Source organism: Ictalurus punctatus, chromosome 9, assembly GCF_001660625.3.
Source record: "Ictalurus punctatus breed USDA103 chromosome 9, Coco_2.0, whole genome shotgun sequence".
Taxonomy (NCBI): domain Eukaryota; kingdom Metazoa; phylum Chordata; class Actinopteri; order Siluriformes; family Ictaluridae; genus Ictalurus; species Ictalurus punctatus.
In genome coordinates, this window is record NC_030424.2 from 5,391,599 (window position 1) to 5,414,344 (window position 22,746).

Below are 22,746 nucleotides of genomic sequence, written 5' to 3' on the forward strand. Positions count from 1 at the left end.
TCACGTGGAGCCTGTCAAGGTGGTGGACACCCTGGACAGGAGACAGCCCATCACAAGGCACAATCACAAACCCATTCACACAGTACGGGCGATTTGGAAATGCCAATCACAATGCATATCTTTGGACTGGGGGAGGAAACCGGAGTATCTGGAGGAAACTCCCGAAGCACTGGGGAGAACACGCAAACTCCACACACACAGGGCGGAGGCAAGATTCAAACCCCCAACCCTGGAGGTGTGAGGCCACTGTGTCCTCTATTAGGAGAAGCATTATTAACCCAGCCTACAGCACTTATAATCTTCAGCTGATTGGTTGAGCACATTTATGTTGTAATTGGTCAGAGTAACATAGAAATTAACAAAAAGTCTCACAACTTGATTAGTTGATGCAAACTCAAAATCATTGGAAAAAAAAAACTACACATTTGAATGGATGACATGTTGGCATTATTGTCTGCAAAAAAAAAAAAATATTTGTGGATCTCATTAATTTTTGTGAAACTCGCATTGTTTGCAAATTATACAACAAAAATTACCCCATGTTAAAGCCACTCTACTGGCAACCTATTTTTAGTCAAAGCTTCTGATTTTTATCATCTTACCACATGCATTAGGGGCGAAAAAATGCATGCATGCATATATAGCAAACACCAAATCGTTAAGGTTTACTGAAACAAAGGATTTTAATATATAGATCAATCTTTGTCGTACACCATGTTGAGAGACATGTTCAATATAAATTAACATTATATCTCCAAAAAGGCATTTAAAGACTGGCACGATACTGAATTACAGACCTGGGCATAAATTCATGTGTAGACTAGAAATATGTCTATTAGCATGAAGCTAGCTTTCATCATATGGTTCTGTTTTGCCTGTTTACCATCCACCAAAAATATGGCTGCTTAACATCCAGACTTAATTTCTGTATACATCAAAATAGATCTTTTTGTACTAGAAATATAATCTTTTCACTCCACCTCTATATTTGGTCATGCAAAAAGAGAGTAGGACAGGTACAACTTATCAGTTAACAAGTCGTTATAGAGTTTTCATCTCCACACACACACACACACACACACACACACATATAGACATTACATACTGCAATATAATATAGCATACATGAAGCTAATAATGTGCCATCACACATCATAGCTATACAATACAAAAGAGTTTTTATATCATAAATGTACAAAAGGTTTAAAACAACCAGTGTAGGGAATTTAGCCAGCGGTGCGCAGAGCACAAACACACAGAAGGTGGCTTAGGGGTCACACATTGAATTTTTATATAAAATGTCCATGAGGGTGTATGTGTGCGCATGTGTGAGTGTGTGCAGAAGTGAGACCGTGAGGTGAAGTGTTCAGTCGTCCGCGGGGCTGCTGGGGTTTTTCCTGAGTGGCAGGGATCCCTTTCTGCCATCAGAAAACGCCGTGGGTGCAGCCAGGGGGCGGAGTCTTCGCTCACGTCTGAGTCGTTTGCCAGGAACACAACACAGATTATTGCACGTGTCCTGAGAGCCTTCTCTCCCTTTGCAAGCGGAGGATCGCCCTTTTATACTCTCCCATATGCTGCTGGATGGTGGAAATTTGCCGCATTGCGTATCATCCACCAGCCGTGTGTGTATCGGCGGCCCCGCAGCCACGTGCTCTCCAGCTGTCCAAAACATTGGTGGTGCTGAAGTGGAGCTGTCTCTTCAGAGCAGAGCTCCTGGGAATCTCAAACCTGATATACAATTAACTGGGGATATGTTCTAACGTGGATTTCTGAGGGGTGTGAAGGTGTGCAGAATCACATTCAGGCTCTTGAAGATGTTGGAAGGTTGTGAAGCAGCTTGATGTAGCAGCATGGGGCCCATGTGAGCATGCAGCGCTTGGCACAGGTTGGTGGTGGCTCCTCTCATGGTGCCGCTCCGGTCATGGACTGTGCCGTTCTTGCAGGAGGACCCCAGGAGATGCCAAAGCAGAGGGAGTGCTTTCTGTTTAACCAGCTGTGGCTTGCGGGGGTACAGCTCTCTGACCAGCTCTAAGAAACAGAAATCAGAGTGTAAATAAATGTCATTTTATAGAACATACAGTCATTGGGAAAAAATGAATGGCTAAAGAACATAAATAAATAAATAAATAAAATCAAGATGTTCGATTGGCCAAGTCCAGACCTTAACCCCATTGAGATGCTGTTGCGAGATCTTAAGAGAGCTCTGTATAAACAAATGCCCTCAAACATCAATGAACTGATGCAATGTTGTAAAGAAGAATGGGCCAAACATTTCTACAAATCAGAGAATGTGTCACGAGTTCCCCTTTAAGCAGTTGTTATGTTTTGTTATGTCTCCTCCCTGTTCCGTCATTGGCTATGGTGTCACGTGTGTCTCATTTGCCCTCAGCCGTCAGCCATTACGAGGCTGATATATATATATATATATATATATATATATATATATATATATATATATATATATATATATATATATATATATATATATATAGATAGATAGATATATATACATATATATATACATATATACACACCGCACGCCTCCCAGCATACGGCACGGAATATTAGAGTAGATTCAATTCGATATAATATACGTTTAGTTTAGAGTCGTTACCATAGTCATAGTCATAGTTCTTGTCCATGTCATGTTTCATATTTAGATTCTTCTGTTTAGTTCACGCTGGTTTCTCCGCTCCCAGTTCATAGTCATAGCTTATGTTTCATGTTTTGTATCTCGACCTGTTTTCCGTGACCACGACATAGTTTCCTGCCTTGCCCCGTTTATGCCTGTTTGCCGATCGCCTGACCTCTTGCATGTTTTGGATTACGTTTTTGGATTACAATTTGGATTAACCTGCCTGTGTCTCTCAATAAAACAAAAAAGTTCTGGCAGACTGTCAATTCTATTTTTCCAGCCTGTTAGACCCTAAGCCAGAGGAGAAGCAATGGCTCCGATTCATGTGGTCCCGGTTCTTTGGACCGGCCCGTCAGTGGTGCAGCTCCAACTGGATAAGCACTGTAGGAACCTGGACAGTGTAGAACAGTTTGTGGGGGAGTTCATGATGCGGTTCGGGAGTCCGGAGGTGAGGGTCGAGCTAGAACAACTTTTGGGGGGGGTAAGTCTGGCAGGCAAACCTACCCTGCCGTTTACCCACTACTACAGGCAAACTCATGCAGAGCCCCAGCCGGAGGTCAACCTGGTGACCTCAGAGCTCGAACCTGAGACCCATGAGGTGGGCTCACCTGCCGAGCTCCAGCTAGAGGTCAACAGGGAGGCCCCAGCATCAGAGCCCCAGCCGGAGGTTAACCTGTCGACCTCAGAGCTCAAACTTGAGACCCACGAGGTGGGCTCACCTGCCGAGCTCCAGCTAGAGGTCAACAGGGAGGCCCCAGCACCAGAGCTCCAGCCTGAGGTTCAAGAGGGGGTCTCAGCTCCACAGATCCAAGTTTTGCTCAAGCCCGAGTCTACTGACACGGCCAACCAAGTTCTGCTCAAGCCCAAGTCTACTGACACGGCCGACCAAGTTCTGCTCAAGCCCAAGTCTACTGACACGGCCGACCAAGTTCTGCTCACGCCCAAGTCTACTGATACGGCCAAACAAGTTCTGCTCACTCCCGAGTCTACCAACATGGCCGACCACGTTCTGCTCAACCCCGAGTCTACTATCATGGCCGACCACGTTCTGCTCAAGCCCGAGTCTACCGACATGGCCGACCACGTTCTGCTCAAGCCCGAGTCTACTAACAAGGACAGCCAAGTTCTGTTCATCACGCCCGAGTCCGGCGACACTGACAGCCAAGTTCTGCTCACGCCCGAGTCCGCCAACACTGACAGCCAAGTTCTGCTCACGCCCAAGTCCGCCGACACTGACAGCCAAGTTCTGTTCACGCCCAAGTGCGCCGACAGGGACAACCAAGTTATGCTCACGTCCAAGTCAGCCGACAGGGACAACCAAGTTATGTTCACGCCCAAGTCAGCTGACGGGGACAACTGAGTTATGTTCATTCCCAAGTCAGCTGACAGGGACAACCGAGTTATGCTCACGCCCAAGTTTGCTGAAACAGACAACCAAGCTCTGCTCACATCCCAGTCTGCTGACATGACCAGCCAAGTTCAGCCTGCAGGCTCCGCTGAGTACGTCGCTCTGCTTTCCTGCTCAGCCGAGGACGTCACTCCGCTTTCCTGCTCAGCCAAGGACGTCACTCCACTTTCCTGCTCAGCCAAGGACGTCACTCCACTTTCCTGCTCTGCTGGAAACTTCGCCCCGCTTTCCTGTTCCGCTGCAGACATCCCTGTTTCCCTGCTCCACCGAGGACGTCACTCTGCCTTCCTGTTCAGCCGAGGACGTCGCTCTGCCTTCCTGCACTGCTGAGTACGTTGCTCTGTTTCCTCGCTCCGTCAAGGACGTCGCTCTGCTTTCCTGTCCCGCCAAGGACGACACTCTGCTTTCCTGCACTGTGGAGCCCGTCACTCTGCTTTCCTGCTCTGCTGTGAACGTCGTTCTGCTTTCATGTTCCGCCGAGGACGTCACTATGCCTTCATGCACCGCTGAGGACGTCACTCTGCTTTCCTGCTCTGTTGTGAACGTCTTTCATGGCACTCCGGGAGGAGTGCCTTTGTTGGGAGGTTGTCACGAGTTCCCTTTTAAGCAGCGTGCTGTGGAGCATGTGAGCGCGTGTGCACGAGCAGGTGCGCGAGCACCGGCTTTTCCCTTGTTGACATTCGTGACATTTGGACACGTGCATTTGTTATGTTTTGTTATGTCTCCTACCTGTTCCATCATTGGCTATGGTGTCGTGTGTCTCAATTGCCCTCAGCCGTCAGCCATTACGAGGCTGATTATGTATGTATATATACCATGCGCTTCCCAGCACACGGCGCAGAATATTAGAGTAGATTCGATTCAATATAGTATACATTTAGTTTAGAGTCGTTACCATAGTCATAGTTCTTGTCCATGTCATGTTTCATGTTTAGATTCTTCTGTTTAGTTCACGCCGGTTTCTCCGCTCCCAGTTCATAGTCATAGCTTATATTTCATGTTTTGTATCTTGACCTGTTTTCCGTGACCACGACATAGTTTCCTGCCTTGCCCCGTTTATGCCTGTTTGCCGATCGCCTGACCTCTTGCATGTTTTGGATTACATCTTTGGATCACGATCTGGATTAACCTGCCTGTGTCTCTCAATAAAACCTGTTCAAACTGCGATTGCTTCCGTCCTCATCTCCGTTGCGTCACGATACGTGACAGAATGATAAACTCCTACAGAAGAGATTTACTTTAAGTTACTGTTGCTAAACGTAGTTCTATGTGAATTACAGGGTGTACTTATTTTTCCCCAACTGATTTCTGAATGGTTTGTTTAAAAAAATAAATAAATAAAAAGACAATATATTTAAATAAATATTTTCTTTTGTTGTAATCCAAGGTTAGTGTTTATTTGAATAGAAGTTAGCGAGGACCACAAAACTTATATTTAAATAAAAATAAAAAAACTAGAAATTTAAGGAAGGTGTACTTTCTTTTTCCCATGACTGCATTTCATGCTTTATTCATTTTCTTTACAAGAAATTCCATTCTAGATATCAAGCTGATTTATGAATATGGTCTCACAACAGCTAATAGTCATTACAAACACAAATACAACCATCTTTACCAACATCATACTTCATACATTTTTCTAGAAATTTACGGTCTACATCACTAGACCATTATGTTTCTTGCCACACGTTACAGTTGACATAGACCTGTGGAACATACAGAAACTCTTCTCCAGGCACTCTGAGCATCCTGGACATACCTGCAACTCTATCGACAAGGTCCAGTTTAGCCTTCCCACTCACAAACTGCGCCTTTGTGCAAAACGGCTGAAGAAGTAGAGTGTTGTCTGAAAAATAAACAAAAACAAAGAGAGAGAAGACATATGAATTTGTCAGAAACTGAATTCTCAGAAACTTGATTTGAATTCTAAACAGAATGATCATTAGACCTAAATGAATCACACATCATACACACGAATCACGCCTTTCAGCTTTTCAAATTACAAAACTGGCAGAAGTATAAAAAGCTCCACTATCTCGCTAGTGCATCCCAAAATATATAGTAGCAGCTCATTCCCATGGACTGGTATGCAGGATAAATGGATAAAAAAATAGAATAAATTTTAAAAAAAACAAAGAACAACGTGTTTTTATTTAACAATGTATAATCACTGATATAGTGAAATTTCCCATAAGGAAATTTACATTACATTTATTTAAAATGTAATAGACCAAGTATCGAGTATCAGCGCTTTATAAAAAAAAAACAAAAAACTATAACTTTTATGCCATGGTCTTCAAGACCACTTGGAGTTTCTGGTTTCTATACAACATGACAGCTGCTTTTTTGTTTGTTCGTTTGTTTGTTTGATTAACTTCAATAAAAAGCAAAAGAATAAAACAGAATTTTTTTTTAAAGTGGTTGGTGAGGGAACAACTGTTGATGCTGTAAGTGATAACATGAACTTGTCTGGCAGATGAAGTTCGTCAACATTAAACGTAACTATAAACTGTTTAAAATATGACATGTCTCTGTGTCAGGTTTCGTTCATTGTGTACGGCATTTCATTCTGCATAGACCTCGAAGTGCAGGAGAAAAAGGAACCCACCGAGGTTATTGATCAGAGCACGTATGGCTCCTGTCGCAGCCGTGTAGATGCCATTATTCTTCGAGTTGAGGTGGTTGTCCACTACAGCTGGGACGAGGATATAGACCGCTTGGGCCAAGTTGTCTTTAAGTAAGGTGATTATCTTCTGTAAGGCCTCCAACGCATAGAGGTTCACTTTTCTGTTTGACTCCTGCAGCCGTTCTTTGAAAACATCAAACACCTGGGCAAAATACAGAAACAGTGACACACCTATACTATCTATAGTTTAGCTGTTCACTTTATTATATAAAAAATATTAAGTAGCTTTAGGCCATTGGCCCACGTGCATACAGCAGCCATTTGTATCCATTAAACAAAGTCTTCCGTTTGTCAAAGTCTTCCCTTAGCTTTTGTTTATTTATATCCTCCCTCTTTATTCTCTCTTGTACAGATACTTCTTAAAGCACAAAAAGAAAAAAAAAAATCTAAAGATGCCTGAATAAATTACCGGGAAGATGTTGCCCATGACCATATATGGGTTTTCCTCACAGTCAGTCACCAGCTGATCGATGCCCTTGATTCGTTCCTGGAAGTCTTTTGAAGCCAGCAGGGCTTTGAGCTGCTTGACATACTCAGTCTTGTCCGTGATGCTGCGGAACTGAGCTTTGCTGTTGTCTTTGCTGAAATATAGAACAAATGCAAGTGAAAAAAACTGGAAAAATCAACCAACTGGGCCTGAAAAACATGAAACATTTTATAATCCCCAATGTTCAAATATTTACCTGCTGGAAATCTGAGGCTCTCGAGTGAGAGACGAGGCATGCACCATTCCATCGCCAGATATGGAGCGCCTGCCTCGAGTTGAACGAGTGTCCTGAGGCATCTCACCCGGTCCCTAAAAGATCACCATTATAAAATCAATCTCCCCACTGCTGTCATGTGTGAATGAACACAGTGATCAAATTAACGAGGGCTCTGATCTTAACAGATGAATAGATACTACTGTGGACTATCACCATGCACTTAGATGAACGGATGTTCCGAACAGACACCTTGGTCTTCAGAGTGACGACGCTGATGGTTGCCACGTCTTTGGGAGGGATGTACTTTTCCACCATTTTAACAAAGTCTCGGTGAGAAGACAAGAACAGCAGCATTTGCCGGCCAAAATATCTGAGAGAAATAACGGACCCGAAAAATATCGTCGGTTAATCTTAACACACTTTTAAGCTTTTAGACTAAATCAGTAGTGGAGTATGAGAGCGGGACAAATAAAAATGTCATAAAGACAGCGCTAACCTGGTTTCAGGTGAAGAGTCTTGCGCCAGCTTGGAGACAGCGGGTAAGATTCGGTCCGTGAGATCTTTCGCTCCAGACAATAAGCGCCCGGTGCCGATCTTCTTGACCACAGTAGTCAAGTGCTGAGCGGTGCACCTCCTTACGGCTGCGTTCAAGTGACTGTTGGGAACAGAAACCAGAAAAGAGAAGGAAATCGAAAAGATTCACAAAAGAATGTTTATGTAGAGACATAAATGAAAAATTGGATTTCGCAAGAAAAGCGAGTAGGGTTTTCAATTTTTCTCTGGTTGACTTCCATGTCACTTGTCCATCCATCCATCCATTTTCAGCACTGCTTACTCTACCCAGGGTCGCAGGGGAGCCTGGAGCCTGTGCCCAGGGAGCTCGGGGCACAAGATGGGGGACACCCTGGAAGGGAAGGGGTGCCAACCCATTGCAGGGCACAATCACACACACTGGACAATTTGGAGATGCCAATCAGCCTACAGTGCATGTCTTTGTACTGGGGGGAGGAAACCAGAGTACCCACAGGAAACCCGGAAGAATATAAACCAGTCCTGATTACAGCCAGAGATTAGTATTTCAACAGCTTGGCGAAACGTACCCAAGTCCTCCAGCAAGCAGGGCGTTCATGCTGCGTGTAGGTGTGCAGTTCTGCACCATGCTGCCCAGCGCGGCATCTGCGAGCTGCCTAATGAACGCATTGGTATCTCTTGTTTTGTGTAACAGAACTTTGGCTGTTGCTTCCAGCTCCTGGTCCATTCCCTTCTGCAGGCCAGAGTACAGCTCTCCTAAAGTCACCATGGCGATGCGGGACACTCCGGAGCGCAGGTTACGAACCTGCAGCACAGAAGGCGCATCGAGGGTTTATACCACGCAGACTGCCCCAAATCATACGAACACCAATATAACCTGGATCCAATTGACTCCGGAATTAAACGTATACAGGCATTGTAAAGTTTTATGTTGTGTTAACGTCTTTTGGTTTCGACAAAAACACAACATTCTCTGCCCTAGAAGCAATATTTTCGTAAAGCTTTCACTGGCGCAAATAGCAGGTAGAGCCTTGACCATGGTTGGAACGCACACAAAAAGAAAAAAAAAGTTCTTCTTTGGTCAGAACACAATGACACCGGGTTATTTGTGCAATTCTTCTAAAACAGTTCATAAACTGCTGCAGAGTGAAACATCATTTCATTAATACACGTTATATATGATATAATCACAGTGGCAATGAATGCAGAGGTGGGTAGAGTAGCCAAAAATGTTCACTCAAGTAAAAGTAAAACTATTTATAAAAAATAATCACTCGAGTAACGATAAATGTTAATAATGACTTGAGTAAGAGTAATAAAGTATTCGATGAGAAGACTCAAGTAGCAGGTTATTAGTTACTTCAGATCTGATTAACACGCAGGGAAAATCCTGAATCTCGGACCACATGGAGAACTGTAAGTCACGCCTCTCCTTGAAAGTCTGTCTGTTCTGTTTATACGATATAAAACCTGGATTCAAGACGAAGCAGCGTATCCCAGTCCTGTGTTGGGTATAATAACACACAACCTGTCATTTTCAACACAAAATCTCACACACACAACCCCAAAAAAACAAACATTTTCCCAACAGTCTTTATTTTCATATCAGACCACTGCAGCGTATCGCGACCTCATTATACGTGATATAAACTAATTATTAAAACTACATACATTCATTAACATTTAACAGGAACGCCACCGAACATAGTGAAGTAAAAGTACATTCCTGTGATTAAAAACGAACTTGAGTAAGAGTATAAGTACGACCAGTTAAACCTACTCTTAAAAGTCGATTTTATTTTCTAAAAGTTACTCAAATAAACGTAGCACATTACTACCCACCTCTGAATAAATATTTACAAGTGGACTAATAGCCAATATTTTATTAGACCAGTTAAAAAAAACGCTTTTCAGAGACCTTTTAAGCTCCTTGAACATCTTATCCTACACTGCAGCTTATCCTCTGCATCAAAACATTGCCAGAGGCAGCTTATCTTCATTTGGACACACGGCATAAACGAATACCCAAATTCTGATTTAAGCATTCGTTTACTAGCGTCTCAGACAGTTAACCGGGAACTCAAATACCCGTACACAATATTAGTAGTACAAAGCAGAAAGCAAAAAAATAAAAATAAAAGAGTGGCTTACCTCTTGAATGACAGCAAGGCAGACTTCATGAAGTCTACTATTAAGCACGTCAGAGTGATACCGTGCCAAACAGCGCAGGAACATGAGCCCCTCGATTTTTTTCTCCCTGTACGTAGAGACAGGATTTATACTGCTACGCTGGGAAAAGCAGGCTATAGTAACTGATCTCTGTTTAGTTATGAAAAGGTAGATATCATTAATATTTACCATATTCATATTTAGGCAGAACACCTTCTCAGACCAGAGTTAGGCAGCCCGGTTTTAAAGAAACGGACACATTTCTTGAACGAGATGTAACCTAGTTCTATAGGTGCTGGACTCACCAGTCATCCGAGTTAAGCAGTCTGAAGCTCTGAGTAAGGGCAAGCTCCGGTCTGGAGAATGGCCGCAACTCCACCTGCTCGTTGGGATCCTTCTTTAGGGTAACGGGTATGATTTCATCTAAAACAGAAAGTACCGTTCAGTTGCAACTCTGGGGACAGGAGGGAAATTACGGTGACGCCGGAATCTCTGCCAGTCGATGCGAGCGTGACGAGGAGCATTCAGTGAGTCAAACTCTTACCGTGCAGTGATGCTGCTTCATCTGAGGTCACTTCAGATGTTACATGTCTAATTCTCATTCGCGGTGTAGGCTGGGCTTGTTGGCGCATCTTATCCCTTGCAATCTTGGACAGCTTCACCCTCTCCTTTAATTACAGGTTTCAAATGCTCAAGAGTGGTAATAAGAGACTACTGGATTTGTAGTGTAATCTGGAAGGATTTCACCTCTCATTCATTATTTTAGTTTTACTGACGACGCCCCTCATTTGAGTGGCAAAATATCCTTCAACACAAGCCTAGAACGTTAGGGGGCATGTTTTGGTTTGATGAATGCTGAATGACAAGCAGGAAGGAAGCCTTGGGATTCTACGCAGTATCCAATACAAAATTAGAATTAAGCAACAACTAGAGGAGTACTGAGCAAGCTCTGCATCCAACACAAAACCAGAACTGAAATGGCAGTAAATATGTGAACAAAAATATGCACACACACACAAAAAAAACCCCTAAAATTATAGCCAATCCCTTAAAATATTTTAATGAAGCAACATGTTATACTAATAACAGTTGGGATCAAGCTTAGAGTGAATGCTGACAATCAGTGAATGTGGAATTTTTTATATTACTTGACCAAGAAAGATTCTCATCGTTGCCTCATTAGGTTCTGGGCTGTCATCACAATCAACATGACTTCCAGAGACAGAATGGCCATATATTCCAGCTGGTGGCTCCCATGAGGCTTTTTTTATGGACTCATCCTGCTCAGGACATGCTGCCACTTTGGGTCGGCTTGGAAGGACCATGGAGCCAAAAACTCCTGCCGGGGGGTGGGAGGTTGAACAAAGAGATGTTTCATTTTTAGGGTCAAAAGTCAATTATAAAATTCACAATAAACATTTAAAGGATTTTTATCACAAAAGCAGACAGCTTGCACTAACCTTTCCCAACTACTCCCTCAGACATGTCACTAACAGGGGTGGTCTTCGTGCCGTGTACCTGAGATTCTGAAAAACAAAGAGAAAGTGATAAATACTACTGATGATTATATTTCATCACTTTATGATACATGTAAAGAGAGCAAAGTTTCTAACAAAAAGTCATTTCCAAATCTCCTGTGATTCATTCTCCTGTGATCCAAATCTCCTGTGATCCAAATCTCCTGTGAGTCATTTGTTTCCTGTGAAACAAACTCTAATTACGACCCATTCTCTTAACGTCTTATAAGAGAAAGGGACATAGCTGAGGAGCGCTGCTCCAGCAGGAGCTAAAGCTAATGTCTAGGCCAGATAAACGTAAATAAAACCACACAGTGGTGCTTGAAAGCCTGTGTACCCTGTAGAATTTTCTATATTTTTGTATAATTATGACCCAAAACATCATTGGATTTTCTATGATGTCCTAAACATAGACAAAGGTCCCAATTGAACAAATGAGACAAAAATATTATACTTCACAACACGTTTGTGGAAGTGTATCATGGCACAAACAAAGGAGATTTCTGAGAACCTCACAAAAAGTTGATGGTGCTGGAAAAGGTTACAAAACCATCTCTAAAGCGTTTGGACTCCACCAATCCACAGTCAGGCAGACTGTCTACAAATGGAGGAAATTTAAGACCAGAACAATTCTGTTCCCCTGCCCAGGAGTGGTCGACCAACAAAGATCACTCCCAAGAGCAAGACGTGTAATAGTCCACAAGGTCACAATGGAACCCAGGGTAATTTCTAAGCAACTAAAGGCCTCTCTCACATTGGCTAATGTCAATGTTCATGAGTCCACCATCAGGAGAACACTGAACAGCAATGGTGTGCATGGCAGGGTTGTAAGGACTAAGCCACTGCTCTCCAAAAAGAACATTGTCTGCCTGTCTGAAGTTTGCTAAAGATCACATGGACAAGCCAAAAGGCTATTGGGAAAATGTTTTGTGGATAGATTTGACCAAAATAGAACTTTTCGGTTTAACTGAGAAGCGTTATATTTGGAGAAAGGAAAATACTGCATTCCAGCATAAGAGTTTTATCCTATCTGTGAAACATGGTGGTGGAAGTATCATAGTTTGGGCCTGTTTTGCTGCATCTGGGCCAGGACGACTCGCCATCATTGATGGAACAATGAATTCTGAATTATACTTGAATCTCAAGAGAAAGTGAGACATGCAGCAAGACACAAACCCCAAGCACATGTGCCATTCCATAGAACGGTTAAATGTTTTGGAATGGCCAAGTCAAAGTCCTGACATTAAGTTTTTTAAATAGAAATGTTGTGGAAGAACCTGACGCAAGCAGTTCATGTGAGGAAAGCCACCAACATCCCAGAGTTGAAGCTGTTCTGTACTGAGGAACGGGCTAAAATTCCTCCAAGCCGATGTGCAGGACTGATCAACAGTTACCATAAACATTTAGTTACAGTTATTGCTGCACAAGGGGGTCACACCAGATACTGAAATGAAAGGTTCACATACTTTTGCCACTCACAGATATGTAATATATTATATAAATAGGCCTAGGGCTCCTAATTGGGGAAACAGAGAAAATAAAAACATAGGTGTACAAACACATTGATTTAAATTACACACTGCACCTGCAACATTAAGTAATTCACCTTTGGCAGGCCTTAAAGCTCGGAGTGGTTCGCGACCTGCAGGTCTAACGTGGGGAGGCGAAGACGTTTCTCTTCGCTTTTCTTCCGCTGCTGCTCCCTTAGAGTAAGACACTCTCTGACCAACAACACTGACACTCGCATCAGAAAGAAGCTTTTCCTGCGGTTGGACACCTGTGATACAGTTCACACGGAGATCTGAAACGTGTACACACTTAACACATTCTACACAGCAGAAATATAGAGTGTCTTCGGCGAGATGATACCTTGAGGACTTGGTTCCATGGTGGAAGGAGGAGCTTTCTTTTTCTCCGACAGCAGTCTGGGGATACATGTTTTTGATGTGGAGTTTCCAGGGCTGCGGTCATGAATGGACGAATGAGACAATGAGCTTTTTAATTGATGTACCAATTATCCAGTATTGATGGCGTATACTGTGTAGAATCACATATAAATGCAGTATCTCTATGGAAGCTGTACTTCCACAGAGATACTGCATTTACTGCAGATACTTCTGTATCTTACTGTATGTCTAGATAAGGTTTCACTTAACAGGGTTATCTCCAAAAACTAATCTATACAAGCAAATAAGTAAAAATAAATGATAAATTTGCACCTGCTCTTGGTGCCACTGATGGTGGGAGTGGTAGGAGAACACAGCGTGGGAGTTAACTGGACCCCTGGCAGCATGGCCAGAGGGTAGGAGGGCAACAGAAAGGAGCCAGGAGGAGTGGGATTGGACGAAAGAGAAAAAGCCTGCTCCACATTAGAATTTCCGGAGCCTAGCAGCTGATCTGTCCTGGGAACACCTGCAACGGTACGAATCGTTTTAATAATCATGTTTGCAAAGACATAACTGACAATTCTATCGTTTTTTTTAAGTCTGAAAAAAGGCGAAGTCTGACTGCAGTTTCTCTCCTCCGGCCAGACGGGTGGGACTGAAGCGGTTCTGCTAATAATAAATTGTATGAGAGAAAAAATCGGTTCACATTACCTTTTAGTTACATAATTGCAAGTGCTGCAAACAACGACAGGATTTTCAGATACGAATTAATGTGTTGTCACGTATGGATCAGCAGTGTATTCAAACAAAGGAGCAAGTTTTGATCCATGCCAGATACTGGAACGAGGACTGTAAACCCAAATTCGACAGCCATCACTTGCTGTCTGTTCTCCACCACATAACGTGCACACTTTCCGTTCTGACATCTGGTTTATTTCAAAGAGAATCTTGGATTGTTCTTGGGAGTCTCAAAGACATCAATGTCGGGGTGCTTTAGTGTCTTTATTAATACAGCGCTCACAGGAGGCACAAGACTCCTACGTAAAGTTCAACATTACCCAAGTGGACTCGCGACGTGTAAAAATAAGCTTATGACTAGGATTATTCATGACAAATCAAACTCAATATTTGCCAACTAGTACAAATTTATTGGACACTTACTTACTACTTTGCATAATATCATTAGTCTACTTATATTTTATGTATTTTGAATTATTAATTGAATGTCTTTGGGCTTGTTTTAAAGAACACCCTAGAAGCATTTTAAGAACGTTCTACACAAGAAAAGCCACAACTAATCAATTTAAGCATCAGTTGAGCACAAGCCTGAATACAGATCTTTTGAATACAACCCAGTGTATGTTCAATTTGAGGAAATAAGTCTAATCGTAATGCAAATTGTCCAAACTGTAACTCCCTGGGAGAACTGGCATGCACCAACCCACAATCACCAAATCTAAACAGTAGGAAACAGTCTGTTCATGACAGAGACCGATGAATACTGACGTGATGTGTGCAAGACTTAAGATATTCCAAGATATAATTAATTAATAAAATATGACGGCAATGTGCTGTTCTAGGATGATAATCAGCAGTAGATTGGTGTGATAGATGAAGCAGAGTTAATGGTAGCACCGCAAAGTTGATTTTTTTTCAATAACAGTGCATTCTTCAATGTTTCATTCCTTTTGTATCACTGCAATTTGCCACCCGTCACAAATTTCGATCTACTAATGAAGGACTTTTACTTTTAAGTATTTCAAGCATAACAAGTTAGTTCCTGTTCCCATCACTTACATTAAAGCAGCAAGAAAAGGTCTTCCTTCAACTGCCTGTCTTTTTTTTGTCTGTAAAGCAATCTGTCCTCATGGCACTGACTTACTGACACTTGAGACTTCTTCCACAAGTGTTAAATAAACATCGCCTTACAGTTTCATTTTTTTCCCACATTTTTACAAGTCTGTTTATTGCCAGGCTTAGCTGGAGTTTCCTCCAGTCACCCAGAAATAGCATTCGCGGACAATATTCCCCTGCTCCAACTCAACAAAACTGAAGAAGGAGCTGGTGATCATGTGTTAGAGGTGTTAACAAGCTGATATGTATTAGAGCAGGAGAAAATAATGAACTTGACAACACTATGGTGCTGAAAAAGTGGAGTGGGACTGAAGAACGTTTAGGCAAGTGTTCACTTAAAAAACATCATTGGCTCTGATAAAATAAAAATAAAAACAATTACAAGTTCAGTTGCACAAAATAAATAATACATCATAGTGCTTAATGAAGAAAAAGAGGGACAAAGAAATGAAGAGATGTACAGTATGAAAACTTCCAGGAAGACATGGACTTACCAGACTGTGTGACACAAGATTCCTGATTCAGCTTCATGGAGGTAGTGAGATCTTCAAGACTTGACTAAAACAACAAAAAAATTATTTAGTTACCAACCAGCAACATAGACCTGGTTATTATCTACATTTCTTTGCCTAATAAATGATTTTAAATTATTTTAGATTTAATTTGACTGACATACCACCAAAAGTCTTAATCATTACCATGGATTATTCCTAAATAGAACTATAAACTTCAAAAAGTAGACGCGATTTGATGTTCCTATGACGTTTCTATTTCTTTGGACACCAAACATCACCTGTATTAAGTGTCTGACTCATGCTGACCATTCTTCTAAATTGTTCATTTTTTGCACGCAACATTAAAAGACGTGCGAATCCCTCACCTTGTCGGACAACTTTCCATTCAACGCGCTGCAGGGCTCCTGATTTCCTGCAGACGGGAGGCTCGACCTCTCCCAGGGTAGCTTGTTTTTGCCCTTGCCGGCACTCACTATCCTCCTCTGTAATGGTATCTCATCAGTCAGGGAACCAAGACTGCTGTAGGCATTCAGCCCTTCCGAGTTCACGTTCGTCCTGTGACTCCTCACACTATTCGATCTGCCTCCGTTAAGGATCCATTCCAGATCGGCTCCGGAGCCGAACTGGGGCGTGCGTCGCTGGCCAGGTTTGGGGATAACCAGTGCGTATTCCACCATACCATCCTCACATAGCCGAGGAAGAACGTGCCTGGCCCTTCGTGCCTGTACGGCAGCCATAAGGCCCTGAGAGTTACCGGTGAGCTCCACCCTGTCTATAGCCTTCATGATAGGTTGCTTCTTGCCCGTGTCAAGACAGTAATCGAAAACAGCGAAGAGCTCCAGGGCTGCGTGTCGCACCCTCTTCTTGCTGTCTGCAAGATAAGGAGCGACCAGAAAGCACAGATGCGGGATGTTGAAGTCTTTCCTGGGGTGCGCCAGCACGGCAGCTATAACGATGTTCAGAACATCCTCTCTTACTCTCGAGTTTTTGTGCTTCAAGTGTCCCGTTACAAGGTCCAGAACTTTCTGCGGTCCTACGATCCTCATGAGCTGCTGAAAAATGTTCATGTATTCGTTCCGAGGAACGGCACGCGTGTCCCTCAGGGTTTTGAGGGCCACACGCGTGATCTGTTTGTAATATCGGTCCACATCGTAGTCCAGCTTTTGAACAAGGAGGTTCAGGACCCGTAAAGTGCCGTACAAGACTTTAAAGTTGGTGTCGTCCAGGAGCCTGCGTAAAAAGTAAATGAACTCCACAATACTGTCAAACGAAATGGTTTTCAAGTCCAGTTCAGACAGGATGGTTTTCAGCTCTTCTATCCCATTCGTTCGATTTTGGTAGTTCTTGTGATCAAGGAGTTGTTCGTGTAACTCCGGAGGTATTAGTCCATAAATCATCATTGACGATGATGACGACGACGTCAAAGTCTGTCGAAGGCCAAGCTTACTATTTGAGGTTATTTGTAAGAGCCCATGTATATGTTGAGATTTTATCAAGCGCATCTTGACAAGGCCTGTGTGAGCACAGATTTCAGAACGTGGTCACCAAGAAAGAGGTCTAAACAAGTAGAAAAGAAAAAAACAAGTCAAGTTGCTGAAAAAAGCCAAATACATCAATACCCTGGCCAAATACAGCTGAGGGGGAAGTAAAGGAACAAAATACAAACAACAACGCACTGATATTTCGCCACTGAATGGTGGCAAAGTAAGTAAACATACACGTAGGTAAATATGTCTAAACAACCTGTAGCTTTGCCAGCTTCAGTGATATGATGATAAGCTAAGGGGAAAAACCCTACAGTTTTTATTCTAGGCACTGCAGTATTCGGGTTACTGTTAGCACATTTCAATGTGAACCAACTCAACCTGCTAGTCTCAGTAACCTGGTTAGTTAGCTAGCTAGCTAACTGTGTCATCTTTAAGACTACCCAGGTCCAAGCAATATAACGGACATAGGAACCGCTTAACATTGTTTATGGCAAGTTTGGCTAGCTATGTTGCCAAGCCTATAATACTCATCCCGACAATGCTTTTAAAATGTGAGGGAAATTATTAAAGACCCTGAAACAAAGCCTGTTTGAACTAGGCATGTCATGATACCAAAAATCTAGTAGTCGTTACCGATAAAGTCGATACCACGGTGTGGTATAAAAATAAAATTAAAAAAATTAAATTATAAACTCTCCTGGACGACATCCTCCTCTGGCTGATACTGAGAAAGAGAGCAAGAGAGAAAGAGAGAGAGAGGGGGAGAATTTTAGTTATCAAACACTGTCTGACAATGAGTGAAGGTGGACTCCTAAAAGTGAGCGCGCACACACAATTTATACTCTGAATGCAAGCATGAGTTTAAATTCACTGATATGGTTGCAGGCCAAAAAGATTTATTAAAAGCATGAACATTTGAATAATTATTAGTGACATTAGGCTACATTTTGCTGACAGGACACGGGCTGAATGCGATGCATGGTGGCCCATTAGGAGGTGGTTTATAACATTGCAATGTGTTAGCATCGTTAACAAATAACTGGCTATCACAAACATTACAAGGAGCATAACGTTAGCTGGTTTCACGGCCACAATGCCAGCTGCCTCAAACAAATATAATATAGGACCGTCTTTCAGGTGCTTCGCCAAATTCCAGGTGTTTCCTCGCTTTGTTTGAAATGAACGATAGCATTGGTTGCACACCGGAAACCGATACTAGCTTTCCTCTCTTTTCCTCTCAATGAGTCGGGGCGGAGCTAAACTTGTTAAGCTAAGCTAATCTTCTGTAGTTTTTCCCGTGTGCTTGTAGGCATTCTTCTTCATCACCACTTGTGGACCGACTAAAACACTTGCACGTATTTGCTGCCTCCATCAACCTCGGTACCTCCTTTAGAAATGGTTCCAACAGTATTGCAGAAAAACAAGTACCATTACATTTTAAGAATGTTGGTTCCGACTTGGTACCAAAGTATCGGTTCTCGTGACTTCCCTGGTTTGAACTGCCTCAAACCGCTTATCGGTATACAGAAGTGTGTCATGCTCTGCATTTCATATATATAGTAGTGGTTCAGCACAAGAGCTTCAGAGTGCTCTCATTATTCAATCCTGTTTTATTCTATCCTGTATTAACCATCTTTCTATAATAAACCTGTTTTTACCTTCAGAGGACGAGTGTTGTCTAATTTCATCAACGATTTGGCATCACCTGGCTGGGCTGCGCGAGTCTTTTAAGTTGAACTGGACAACAAGCAAACTGGAGGACCTTTTGTCCTTTGTTGTGCAGAACGAAAGACCAATGCAGCCTTACTACTGACTGGTAGGAATCAACAAGAATTTAGAATTAGAATTTTATGAAGGCAGTATGTATTGCTGTCTCTATGGAAGCGAGTCGATGACATAAGAAATGCATGTATTACACTGCGAGAAGTATTACATGGAGCGATTTCTTATAAGTTGTTCCAGGAACTTCGCCTCTGCGACGGCAGAGATATTGGTGTTTCTTAGATCACAGCTTCAAAACTAAGATACACGCTAAAAGCAAATGGTCAGGCTCAACAAATAAAAAACTTTGAGTTATGATGACTTCTAATGAAATTAAGTTCAACCAACAAACTATATTGAGTTAGACAAATTTCCTTTTCATCTACAGTCAAATGTATTACCAATTAACACTTACTTAATCAAGCATAAACACACATCTTTAAAAATTTAGCTGCTCCAATTAGTTTTTCCCCCATTATTTAAAAGGAATTTAAGTGTTCTGCACTTAATTACCATAATTATGAACACAATTTTTTAATTTGACAACCATTTAAAAATTAATTTGCTATAATTAGATATTCTTCAGTAGTTTATAGCTTTCATATTTTTGTTAATTTTATGGCACTTATTAAATGAATTCATTCAACAACAATATTGTTAGACAATTAGCTTTTATTTTGAACTGCAGTTTTTGTACAATATTTAAATCTTGAAAATAAACAACAACAAAATTATTTTCCCCTACAAGTTATAAATAAAAAAAATTGGCCACATTGCCTTGGGAAATTAAGTAGTAAGCATACTCATATGCTGTCACAGTGAATCAATTATTCCATCACAGCAAAGTTATAGGCCTTTACATATTTAAAACAAAAGTGCCAGTGTAAATCTGTACAATATTAACTCTAGTTTTAAAGTAAAACATCTGTAAACATTCTGTCAAATGTAACAAGCATAAAAAATACAACAAAATACAAACCAAAATCCAGAATCATTTACAACACAAATATCATACCTAACATCTCTTTCTGCAGGTTATATATACTATTTTCTAATATAAACTAGTTATAATCTAATTCCAACTAAAAAACAAACAAACATATCACCTTAATTATGTTCAGCAGCGTGTTTTGCGTGCTGCGAGCCTAACTTGAACAAACACAAACACACCGCTATGCAGTTTCAGGCATCACATACCAGCGTTGCTGTGAATTAGCAGCGTTACAAAAAGCGCAGTCGCCGACTGTAAAGCAGCACACAAGGCGTTTAAGTCCAGACTCGAGGCGCTCAAGCTTGGAAACTTGTTTGCAGTTTTATTCGCGGTCCACGGTTGATATATACACATATATATACACATATCTTTTCCACGACGCTCCCGGTGGTGTGTTTGGAATCAAAATGGCGCAGCATGTCACAAACCAATCGCTTCCATGGTGACGCCAAGACTTGGAAGCACCAGAGCTCAACTCCTGCAGAGAACTATGGGATTTGTATGAACCGCTAGCATTTCATTGAAGCCCAACAAAAAAAATGGCCTGTGATCTAAAAATGTACACGATAACGCTGTTGTCGTGACATCTACATCCATATCCCTGCATTTAAAGTCCCCATGACATCAAAATTGAAGTTTGAGATCTTTTAGTATGAATATATTCGCTTTAAAGTTGTCTATAAGCTAGTGTGCTCCAAAACAATGACATTTGCATTTAGAAGATATATGCATTCAAAATTTACTCTCTTTCTCGACCACCATTTTTTTATGACATCATTCTGCACTTCAGTTTCTCATAAGATGTTCTGTCCAATCAAACACTCTCTCGAATCTGAAGTGTCCCGCCCACCCAACATTATTAACAAAAATCCGTGGTACTAACTTTAGCCAGGTTCACACTGTACGATTTTGGCCACGATTTGGTCGTCTGAGACAATTTTTGAGAATCCTAAATGATTCCTCTAATCCTAGGCCAAAAGTCTTTGATCACTAGTTTGACACCTTCTCCGACAGCTGATTAATAGTCATTGCGATCAAATTTTTCCTCCAGTTCAATTCTGCCAGTGAGGCAGAGACTATAGTGTGGTTTCTCCTACTCCGTACGAGTCTTCTTACGTGCATCCGTTTTTCACGTCTTGACTGTTGTACAGTCTGATATTAATGACAACTGAGATCCTACATGGTGACATGGATTCAAAATCGCACAGTGTGCATCTGACTTTAACTGTCAAGTACGACTTAACCCCAGGCTGAGGGGTAAGCTAAACGCTATTGGCTATTTAAAAAGAAGGGAGGAGCCACTTGATATGTCCTGCCCTGACTTCCTGTTTCAGTGTATAACACGTTGAATAATGCTGCACGAATCAAGGCACTTTGCAGGGACTTTAAATGCACACTCAGTGTCCAATTTAGTCTGGATTATATATCATGTGCAAAGTATGTCGAAACATACATTGTGGAACAATTCAGGTAAATTCCTGAAGTGTAACAGAATATTCAAAACACCCCGCCCCTGCCTCACATCAACGCAAGAGTTTAAAATAAATGCTAAGAATTCAATGAAAGGTGCCAGAGTGGTGCATTGGCATGTCACAGCTTCAAGGGTTACTGTCTGTGTGGAGTTTTGTATGTTCTCCTCGTCTTCCTACGGGTTTCCTCTGGGTTCTCTGGTTTTCTTCCAAAAACACAAAGGTAGATGAATTGGCTACGCTATACTGACCCTAGTTGTGAATTAGTGTGTGAGTGTGTGTACATGATGCCCTGGCATGGACTGGTATCACATCCGGGGTCAATTCTCCCCACCTTGCGCCCAGTGTTGCCGGGATTGGCTCCGGATCCACCACAACCCTGACCAGCCCTGCTGAAAGAAAAAAAACAAAAACAAAAAACAATAGAAATCATCACAGAAATTCTAAAGGTTTCCTACCATTGAAAAACATCAGCTAACCATTAAAACCATTACCATTATTGGGCCTCAGTTGTATCCACTAGACATAACATGACAACAAATTACCAGTAAAGGACAATTACAAGGACAAGGTTTCAGCAGGGACGATAATGCGGTTACTCAAGTTAAATTGAACAAAAAGAATACAACATACAATATAAGTAAGTGGGGAAAGAGAGAGGAAAAATTTTTTGGCCTACACGAGGAAAAAGTATTGCATTGTGTTAAAGTAACATGTGAAATGGCCAAGTATCAATCGAAAAAACTATATGGCCAAAAGTATGTAGACATCTGACCATCACACCCATATGTGGTTCTTACCCAAACCCACAATTGTATAGGATGTATTTGTATACTGTAGTATTACAGTTTACCTTCCCTGGAACTAAGAGGCCCAAACCTGTTCCAACATGACAGTGACACTGTGAACATGGTTTGCCAAGGTTGGAACAGAAGATCTCGATTTGGCCTGCACAGATCCCCGATCTCGACTCCACTGAACTCCTTTGGGATGAATTTGAAAACCGACTGTGCCCCAGGCCCCCTTGCCAAAAATCAGTGCCTGACCTCACTATGCTCTTGTGGCTGAATGATCACAAATCCCCACAGCCACGCTCCAAAATCTAGTGGAAAACCTTCCCAGGAGAGTGGAGG

The 22,746-nt window shown here is 41.9% G+C and overlaps 1 protein-coding gene across 4 annotated transcripts; it reads right to left on the reverse strand.

Annotated features, from left to right (window-relative positions):
- Positions 1-658: 658 nt before the first annotated feature.
- LOC108270205 (TOG array regulator of axonemal microtubules protein 1) lies at positions 659-20,960 on the reverse strand. Of its 4 annotated transcripts, none has more exons than XM_053682510.1 (19): positions 20,351-20,960; positions 16,271-17,462; positions 15,885-15,948; positions 13,870-14,062; positions 13,520-13,611; positions 13,257-13,427; positions 11,594-11,659; positions 11,282-11,472; positions 10,678-10,801; positions 10,439-10,556; positions 10,116-10,221; positions 8,534-8,769; positions 7,930-8,088; positions 7,647-7,803; positions 7,413-7,525; positions 7,139-7,310; positions 6,652-6,871; positions 5,803-5,889; positions 659-2,028 (listed from the first exon to the last, which is right to left on the reverse strand). In XM_053682510.1, exons 2-19 carry the CDS (start codon positions 17,405-17,407, stop codon positions 1,757-1,759), a joined length of 3,678 nt encoding a protein of 1,225 aa, XP_053538485.1. In that variant the 5' UTR covers positions 17,408-17,462; positions 20,351-20,960; the 3' UTR covers positions 659-1,756. The 4 variants fall into 4 exon arrangements, with proteins under 4 accessions (XP_053538485.1, XP_053538483.1, XP_053538484.1 ...); XM_053682508.1 differs by lacking the exon at positions 20,351-20,960 and adding an exon at positions 19,051-19,280; XM_053682509.1 differs by lacking the exon at positions 20,351-20,960 and adding an exon at positions 18,026-18,782.
- Between the last annotated feature and the right edge of the window lie 1,786 nt (positions 20,961-22,746).

Bases quoted from the DNA above. Each gene is read 5' to 3' on its own strand.
- LOC108270205 (XM_053682510.1), bottom strand. From the start codon at position 17,407: ATGCGCTTGATAAAATCTCAACATATACATGGGCTCTTACAAATAACC. The intron at 13,612-13,869 runs GTGCAAATTTAT...TCATGACCGCAG, and splicing joins ATCAGTGGCACCAAGAGCAG to CCCTGGAAACTCCACATCAA. The intron at 10,557-10,677 runs GTAAGAGTTTGA...TTTCTGTTTTAG, and splicing joins TGAAGCAGCATCACTGCACG to ATGAAATCATACCCGTTACC.